Genomic DNA, 9,310 nt, shown 5'->3' with positions numbered 1-9,310 from the left:
GGTTGAGGATCTCGGTGTGATAGCGATGGCTGAGTGACGCGTACTCCCTCCGCCTCCCATCTCTTTGCCCCAGACATCAAAAGGCGAGGAAAGTTTGGGTTAAGGAGCTTAGGGTACCCAGGTTGCTCGTCCCCATCTCGCCTTCTAGCTTCCCAGACAGACGCGATCAGAAAGATCGTGGATTCTAGTTTCAATTCGCATTAGGCTGGGTGGGTCTCACTCTTCTTGTTTTACACTCTCTCTCCCCCCCCCCCCCAATCTTCTGACCTTCCAGACTGACCTTTAACAGGTTCTCCAGTTAGTTTTCCAGCCCACCCCATGGAAAGAACAGTCAGGAAGCACTTGAGCATCGCCCCCCCCCCCAAAAAAAAATGACATGCCCTTGAAGATTATCCACTGAATCCAGCAAGGATCTCTCCACCAGACGAGATTCCCATTTTCCAGCAGACTCCCCCCCCCCCCAAAAGCCCTTTCCCAGCTTCTAAGCAAATAAAATAAACGAACAGACTGGATAATGGAGATCAGGTTCGTTTCCAATCGCCCCCCCCCCCAAAGAAAGAAAGTTTACCAGCTCTATAGACAGATTTAAAAAATTGATACAAACTTCTTCAGAAAAAAAAAAGAATCCTGATTCAGATACACCCCTAAGCACCTGCCAAACCGGCTCAGGTTGTGCACTAACAGCCCGGTCCTAGGCATGTCTACTCAGAAGTAAGTGGCATTCTGGTCAATGGGGCTTGCTCCCCGGAAACGGCAACCTTGGTTTGATTCTGGGTGTGATTTTTTTTTTTAATCCCACGTTTAAAAGAAAGAGGAAAGCCCAGAAATGAAGGAGGAGAGTCAGAGGAAGGAGAGGAGGGAATTGGAGGGGGGGGGGGCGAGAAAAAGCAGCTCACCTTCTCTGAGAGCCAGATTTATCCTCTCCTTCCCTCTTTTCCTGCGGATCTGTCTTCCTGGAGAACTTAATGCCTTAATGACTTTGGGGGAAGCGGCGGGCCTTCTTTTATTTTCTGCTAAACAGATGAAAATGTATGCAAATTTAAATCAAGCTTAACCTAGGAGCTCCTGCAATATATTTAATGGAATTTCAGACCAATAAGGGGCTGCCGTGCAGGCTTCTGTTCAGTGCAAATATAATTACACAGCCAGGTTACCTCCGAAATGATGCCAGGGAAGGTCAGGGCTTTTTTTTTTTTTTTTTTTTTAAATTTAACTTCACTGATTCTCCTCCCCCCCCCCCCAGAGGTATCAGGGCTGAATGTTCTTAGTTAGACCACCACCACCAAAATGTCCTGCGCCTTCGCTGAGCCCTGGAAAGGGGGGGGGCACACACAATGGGCTGTTTTCTGGGTGCACGAAATGGGCTGGAACTGAACTGGGGAGACGAGAAATGTCAGCAGCCCTCCCCCCCAACGCACACACACCTGCCCGCTCCTTTCCTTGGCATTGTTTCACCTGGTTATGAACTGGCATTTCTTCTTGATGATGATGACCCAAAGCAATGTTTAAAACACACACAGCCCCCACCCCTCCCATCAAGACGATGCCATATATAAACCTGTCACAACTCTGGAGCGTGTCTCCAAGTTGGGGAGGTTGAGGTTCAATGGAAAAGGTTGAGATGTAGTTCAACCAGTTGCCAGGTTGAACTCTTTCTGTGTGTGTGAGTGTGTGAGAGAGAGAGGGAGAGAGAGAGATAGTGTGCGTGTTCTGATTTTGTGTTGATTTTGTTTTTCCTGGACAGGGGCAAAGAAAAATCAAACCCACTCTAATAACCTCTTGAATGTAGCTGGAAAGCAAGAGAGAGTGATTTGTACCAGGACTACAAAGCATTTCTCTCTCTCTGTGTGTGTGTGTCCCATTATTTTATGTAGTTTATTTTGGTTTTTCTTGGGCTAGGCGTAAAGAAAAAAAAACCCCACTCTAATAACCCCTTGAAAGAGAGTGATTTGTACCTAGGGCTCCTAAGCATCTCTCTCTCTCTCTCTCTCTCTCTCTCTCTCTCTCTCTCTCTCTCTCTCTCGTTGCCTTCCCAGGTTGTGTCCTCACGAGCAGAACTGCTCTGAGGCTGGAAAAGTTGAAGAAAGGAGCATTTCTTCATCTGGAGAAGGGGGGAAGGATCGGGAAGGGGGGAAGTAGAGAGAGCGAGAGAGAGAGAAAGAGAATGTTTAAAAATCATGATCAAGCATATGAAATTCTTTCTTTCTTTCTTTCTTTCTTTCTTTCTTTCTTTCTGTGCCTTAGGAAGAATCCTGTGTCACCTGGAGATGTAGGCTGGATGAGAGAGAGAGAGAGAGACAGAGAGAGACAGAGAGAGATCCAAAGCACCGGCTTGACCAGAGGGAGTGTGGTGGGGGTAAACTTCGCACGACCGAAATCATACCAGCAGCCGACGGGATTTGCATTTTAATCAGGGCAGGGGGGTTAACTACTGGCTTACCAACGCGTCGGCGGCGAGTAAACAAATACACCTTGTAGTAGATCACAAGTAGTGCGCCTGTGTGCGCGCGGTCTTTCTTTTCACACACACCCCCCTTTTTCAGATTTTTTTTTTTTTTTGGTCCTTTTGGGGGCCAAGCATGCCATTTCCGTGTCTTTTGTGGTCCTTCTTCTTTTCTAAACCTCCCAATTGCTTTCAGACGGAGTCCCACATGGGGGGGGGGGGAGGGGGGAGAGAGAGAGAGAGTGTCCGCACAAACTCTTCCAAGCTGTCAGTCTTGCAGGCAGGTATTTAACCTTTCTTCCTCTCTTCCCCCCCCATTGTGGAGGGGGGGGGCTCTATCCCTGGAATTAATCACTACAAATTTAAACCATGCCCTCTCATCCCCTTTCCTCCTCCTAATAAGAGCTGAAAGATGAAGTGGGGGGGGGGAATAAATAAATGCCTGATCAGGTCCTGCAGGGAGGGAAGGGTTAACCCCCCGAGTGGGGGGCAGCAGCGTCCAATGGAGCCTGCAGACGGATTCACTTCCTGCTTCCAGACTCCCTCGTTTTAACCCTTTGGCTGCCCCCCCACCCCGCCCGGCTCTGGCAGCGCTCGCCGATTGGCTGCGTGGGCCGTCGGCGGGCGGCGGGATTGGCTGGGGGGGCCGCCCGTCAGGCGGCGGCTGCTGATTTGGCTCCCTTCGGGCCGGGGAGATGTCAAAGGCTGCGCGCGGCTGCCGGTGCCACAGTCGATCGCGGGCAGGGGCACTCCTGCGCGGCGCCAGGCAGGGATGGCCACGGCCGCCTCCAACCCCTACAGCCTCCTCAACGCGGGCTCCCTGGTGGACTCGACGGGGATGCAGGCGGGGGGCGCCTTCCGAGGGCCCCAGAAGCTGCTGCAGGGGGACTACCTGCAGGGGGTGCCCCCCAGCAACGGGCACCCCCTGGGGCACCACTGGGTGAGCAGCCTGGCGGACGCGGGCCCCTGGGCGGTGGAGCAGCCCGACGTGAAGCCGGGCCGGGAGGACCTGCAGCTGGGGGGGCTGCTGCACCACCGCGCGCCCCACCTGGGCAGCCACCAGTCGCCGCACGGCCAGCACGGCTGGGGGGGCGCCGTCTACGCGCAGGGGGGCTTCTCCGTGGGGGGGCTGCTGGAGCAGGGCGGGCTGACGCCGCCGCCGGCGCCCCCCACGCCGGGGGCGCTGCCGCCCGAGCCGCTGGACGGGGCGCAGCCGTGCGCGGAGCCGTCGGACGAGGAGACGCCCACGTCGGACGAGCTGGAGCAGTTCGCCAAGCAGTTCAAGCAGCGGCGCATCAAGCTGGGCTTCACGCAGGCGGACGTGGGGCTGGCGCTGGGCACGCTGTACGGGAACGTCTTCTCGCAGACCACCATCTGCCGCTTCGAGGCGCTGCAGCTGAGCTTCAAGAACATGTGCAAGCTGAAGCCGCTGCTGGGCAAGTGGCTGGAGGAGGCGGACTGCAGCTCGGGCAGCCCCTCGGCGCTGGACAAGATCGCGGCGCAGGGCCGCAAGCGCAAGAAGCGCACCAGCATCGAGGTGGGCGTCAAGGGCGTGCTGGAGACCCACTTCCTCAAGTGCCCCAAGCCCGCCGCCCAGGAGATCGGCGCGCTGGCCGACTCGCTGCAGCTGGAGAAGGAGGTGGTGCGCGTCTGGTTCTGCAACCGGCGGCAGAAGGAGAAGCGCATGACGCCGCCCGGAGACCCCCCGCCCGCGCCCCCCGACGCCTTCCCGCGCGGCCTCAAGGCGGACCTCTGACCGCCCGCGCCGGACTGCTGGCTGGGGGCGGGCCGCGCCGCCCCGACGGACGGCCCCCGCCCGCCCGCCCGCCCACGTGTGTATATCATATATACGCACCGGCAGCCTCCGCGTCTGGGGGTGTGCAGTGCATCCACACACGCACGCGTTCTAGCTGTGTCCGCAGCATAGGTATACAGTGTGTGTAGATACACAGGGACATGTATACGTGTGTGTGTAGAGACAGAGAGAGATGTACATGTACACATATATGTGTGTATATGTACATATATATGTATGCGTGTGTGTGTGTACATATAGAGGTATATGTGTGCATATATAGATATGTGCATATATATGTGTGTACACATATATGTGTGTACATGTAGAGGTATATGTGTACACATATATGTGTGTACATGTAGAGGTATATGTGTACATATATATGTGTGTACATATAGAGGTATATGTGTGCATATATAGATATGAACATATATATATGTATGTGTGTGTATATATATGTATGTATGCATACATATATGTATGGGTGTGTATATATATACACACTATATACACACATACACACTATATATACACAACACACACACTGTGTGTAGTGTATGTGTGTAGAGTATATGGGGTGTGTGTGTATGTACAAACACACTAAATATGCACACAATATATATATAGATACACAACACACACTGTCTGTGTCGTATGTGTGTAGTGTATACACACATGCCATATACATCCTGTATGTATATACACACACGCTATACATATATATACAGTACACACACACACACACTATGTGTGTAGCATACACACAACTATATATATTGTGTATGTATAGATATATAATATATATAGTGTGTGTGTGTGTGACTATGCCTATACACACACACAATATACCTACACAAGGCACGCACGCCATCCTAGAACTTCGCCCCCCAAAACAAAGGCGGGGGCCGGAGCGGGCTTGGCCGCCACACCCCCTCGTCCCAGCGGCGTGCAGAGATGCACACGTTCCCTGCAGAGATTTCGGGATCTTTCCCCCTTTGTGGTCCATTTCTGCCCTTCGCCGATTCCTGCGCTCCACGTCGAAGCTTTTTTGGGTTGCATCTTTTTTGGGTTCGCATCTGCAGCCACCAGCGCCGGCACACGACCCTCGCCCTCCTGCCTGTCCGCGCTGCCGAGACAGGACGTGCCTCCCGAGAAGCAGCCGCGCAGCTCAGGTGACGGACCCCGCCGGGCCGCTTCCTTTCTTTGTCGTTAAGGTAAAAAGGAAAAGGACTTCCAAAAAGTCTCCGTCGGACTTGCCAGGCTGGCGGGCCAAAGACGCTGCGACGTCACCGGAGCGGCCTTCCCCAAAGTCGAGGGGGTTTTACTGCAACCTGTGAGCAAGGCTGGGGACCCCCACCCGCCACCCGCTCCGGCACCTCTTCCTAGTGCCTGTGGAAGGGGGGTGGGTGCCCTCTTCTCCAGCCCCCCCCAAATCCTAAGAAGAGGTGCCTAGAAAAAGACAGGACGCAGATCTTTCCAGCCCAATCCTAGGCGCGCCTACTCAGAAGTAAGTCTCATTGTAGTAAGGCGCGCCTACTCAGAAGTAAGTAAGTTAATAGGGACTACTACTCCCAGGTAAATGCGGCCAGGATGGCAGCCTTCCTCTCCTGTCTGTTGAAATAACTTTCAGCAATAATCCTGGACGGGCTGCAATCCTAACCTCACTTTCTTGGGAGCAAGTCCCACTGAACACAATAGAACTTACTTCCGAGTAGACCTGTTTAGGCCCGTGCCCTTTTCGAGAAAGCAGGAGCATTCTCTAAAATGACCTGAACCAAACATAAACCCCAACCACCAATCTCATATATATTTTTTTTTTACTTCTCTAAAGTAGGACCCAAAATGAAGATAAAAAATGATCTAATGTGATCTAAAGATCTAAAATGAAAAATTCCTAGGAGAATGTAGCTAAAAACACCCCACAAAAATTATAATATTATTATTATTATTGGGGGTATTATTATACACCCCCAATATTATTATTATTATTATTATTATTATTATTATTATTATTATTATTATTGGGGGTGGTCTTCCTAGAAGAATGTAGAAAACACCCATCCAAAATTATTATTATTATTTATTATTATTATTGGGGCTGTTTTTAGCTACATTCTTCTAAGAAGAGTGTATAAACAACCCCCCCAATAATAAAATAATAATAATAATGATAATAATTACAAGACACATTTGCTTGGTGTCCAGCTTTCCAACGATTCATTTATGGGTGGGCGCCCGCCTTGCTACAGTCTGTAGTAAAACATTACCTCTCCCCCCCCCCCCAGTTGAAGGTTCAGTTTGGGATTAAATCAGGGTTTCTTTTCAAGAGCTTTAAAAAAAAAAAAAGAATGAAACACATCGGAGTGGATTGAAATGAATGGTGAAGGGGGAGAGGGGTGGGGGAGACAAGAAGATATCTGCATTTATTTATGATTTTATTGGGATCTTGAGATATGTTGCAAGGAGGGGGAAATGTTAAACCTGGTCCAAAAGCAGGTTTTGGTGTTTTTTTTGGGGGGGGGGGGTGGAAATAATATGCATTTCTTCAAAGAAGGGAAAAGACAATTTTGTTTAAAAATGGTGGATTCTGGCAATCTGAAATAGCTCTGCTGGTTTGGGATGGGGGCGGTGTGGATATGTGTTGGCGAAGGTTGTGCAGGCAGGGAGACAGTAGAGACTTATGGGGCATTGTCTACCTAGGGCCAGGCAGACCCCCTAACCTGTCTGGATGTACATGGATTTGAGACAGACCCTGGCAAGACAGAACCCAAAAGGCACTGGGTTCCTCAGTATAGATGTAATTTTATTTTATTTTTTCAGAACTTGAAAGGAGATGAGTAGGCGACCCCCCCCCCTTTCCCCAAACCCCAGCACATTATCCCTCTCCCATTGTGTCTGACACGCAGCTATCTATATAACAAGACAGGCCCCCATCGCTCTAAATTTGCATCCCTGCAATGGAGAGAATATGTTAGCAATTCAAGTGCTGAAAATAATTTCTCTTCTCGGGCCCCCTCCCACACCTTTCCTCCACCATCACTGTTTTTATTTCGGATTTTATTTTTCAATTTTTTTTGGGGGGGGGGGGATCCTGAAATCTTCAACATCATATCCCAACATTGAAGGTCCCCCCCACACACCCTGCTATATCTCTGCCAACTTTATATTAAAAGAAAGGAAAAGTTTAAAAAAAAACAAACAAAAAAACCTTGTACAGTTTTGTATATTCTAAACGTTTTTTGGGAAGTTATTAATTTAAAAGGAAAAAAAAGATCATTTAGATTATTCATTTAGTAACTGATGTATAATAAACGCTATTTTCATTAAAGTTGCTTTTTTCAACTATTTTATTCCAAAATTGCCTATTGCAGTGGCCGACAATTATTTATTTTCAATAAATTCCGCATTATGTTTAAAAAAAAATTAAAAAATTAAAAAAAAAAAGAACCAGCAACCAATAATCCCTGAAGACGAAAGGGGAAAAAAAAAAGGGTTTCAACAAATAATTAAAAAAAACAATTCGCTTGTGATGTTTGATTGTCAATCACTTTTAATCGAGGGGGGGGGGTTTATATTGACGCAATATTTTATTGTTGTAAAGACACACAGACACACAAGGAAAGGTCTAAATAAAACATTTTTTACAAATTAAAGAAAAATTTGAGTTTATTTATGTGGTGCATAAAACATAGGAAAAAAGCCGTCGCCTGTCCGTGCACTTTAAGGCCTTGCTCCTTTATTATTATTATTATTATTATTATTATTATTATATTTTTGCACAGTCAGGTAGATGTTATTGACTGGTTTGTTTTATCCAGGCATCCAGTCCTTCCCAAGGACTTGGGATGCCTGCTTTTTATCCCATTTTGCTGTTATAAATATTGTTGCAAGATGTAAGCTATTATTATTAATTAATAATAACATTAATAGTTATAGATTATGAATACGTATTATTAATAATTAATAATAATCAACATTTTTGGTGACTTATTAATAGGGCATCCTCTCCTAAAGGCCCCTTTTCTCCAGCCCTACCCAGATGGAAACAGACCAGACCTGGTCAATTTCATCTCCCGCTCCATCTCGGATTTATTATATCTCCCAGGTTTACTTCTTTAACCCCAGCCTAGAGGCCTCTGGCTGCAATCCTGTCCACATTTACCTGGGAGTAAGCCCCACTGACTATAATGGGACTTACGCCTGAGTAGGCATGCACAGGATTGGGCTCTCTGTTCTCCCATCACCTTGGAGGAGCAGGGTGGTGGAGATGAGTGGGTGATGAGAATCTACCCCTTCCCCCAGGACAATATCTCCAAGGTAAAGAAAATGGGTTAGGTGGTCTGTGTCTACGCAGAAATCCTAGGGAGGCTTGTGGGGTGGGGAGTGTGTGATGTGTCTGTGTTTCTCTGAATTGTATCTTTCCCTGGCTGGCTCCAGCAATCGAGTCAATTTCACTGCGAAATTAGGACTGAGGGATGTTTGGGTTTCATTCCATGAACTAAAATCGGATGACTTAGAGCCCAATCCTATGCATGCCTACTCAGAAGTAAGTCTCATAATGGTCAATGGGGCTTACCCCCAGGGAAGTGTGGATAGGATCGCAACCTTTGGCTTTTCTTCCCTGGGAGTAAGCCCAATTGGCTATAAAGGGACATACTTCTGAGTAGACATGCAGAGGATTGAGCTCTTAATCGTTCGCAAGACTTCTCTCTGTCTCTCTTCCCACCCCCCCTTAAGGAGATATTGACACTAGGCAGTGCTGAGAATTAGGGTGAGTCCTTCCTCGGACCAGCCGATTGTAATGGACAAACAGGGAGCACAATGTTAACTAGACCTTGACTTTGCGTGTGTGTGTGTGTGTGTGTGTGTGTGTGTGTGTGTGTGTGTGTGTGAGAGAGAGAGTGCATGGTTGTAGCTCTGTGTATACGTCTGTATACACATGCCCATTTAAACCAGAGAACCACGCTGCAGGAGAATGGGGGTGGGGAATACAGACATCTTTGTAGAGACTGAAGGTTTGGTGTTTGCTTTGGGGCACTTTTTATTTTTTTGAATTTAAGATTGCAATC

At 48.5% G+C, this 9,310-nt stretch overlaps 1 protein-coding gene across 1 annotated transcript; it reads left to right on the top strand.

The window, feature by feature from the left end:
- Nucleotides 1-3,215: 3,215 nt before the first annotated feature.
- Nucleotides 3,216-4,199, top strand: POU3F4 (POU class 3 homeobox 4). The gene has a single exon (XM_066640194.1). It carries the CDS (start codon nt 3,216-3,218, stop codon nt 4,197-4,199), a length of 984 nt encoding a protein of 327 aa, XP_066496291.1.
- The last annotated feature ends 5,111 nt before the right edge of the window (nt 4,200-9,310 follow it).

This window comes from Tiliqua scincoides, chromosome 12, assembly GCF_035046505.1.
Source record: "Tiliqua scincoides isolate rTilSci1 chromosome 12, rTilSci1.hap2, whole genome shotgun sequence".
Classification (NCBI taxonomy): domain Eukaryota; kingdom Metazoa; phylum Chordata; class Lepidosauria; order Squamata; family Scincidae; genus Tiliqua; species Tiliqua scincoides.
This window is presented reverse-complemented; position numbering and strand designations above follow the sequence as displayed.

Bases quoted from the DNA above. Each gene is read 5' to 3' on its own strand.
- POU3F4 (XM_066640194.1), top strand. From the start codon at position 3,216: ATGGCCACGGCCGCCTCCAACCCCTACAGCCTCCTCAACGCGGGCTCC.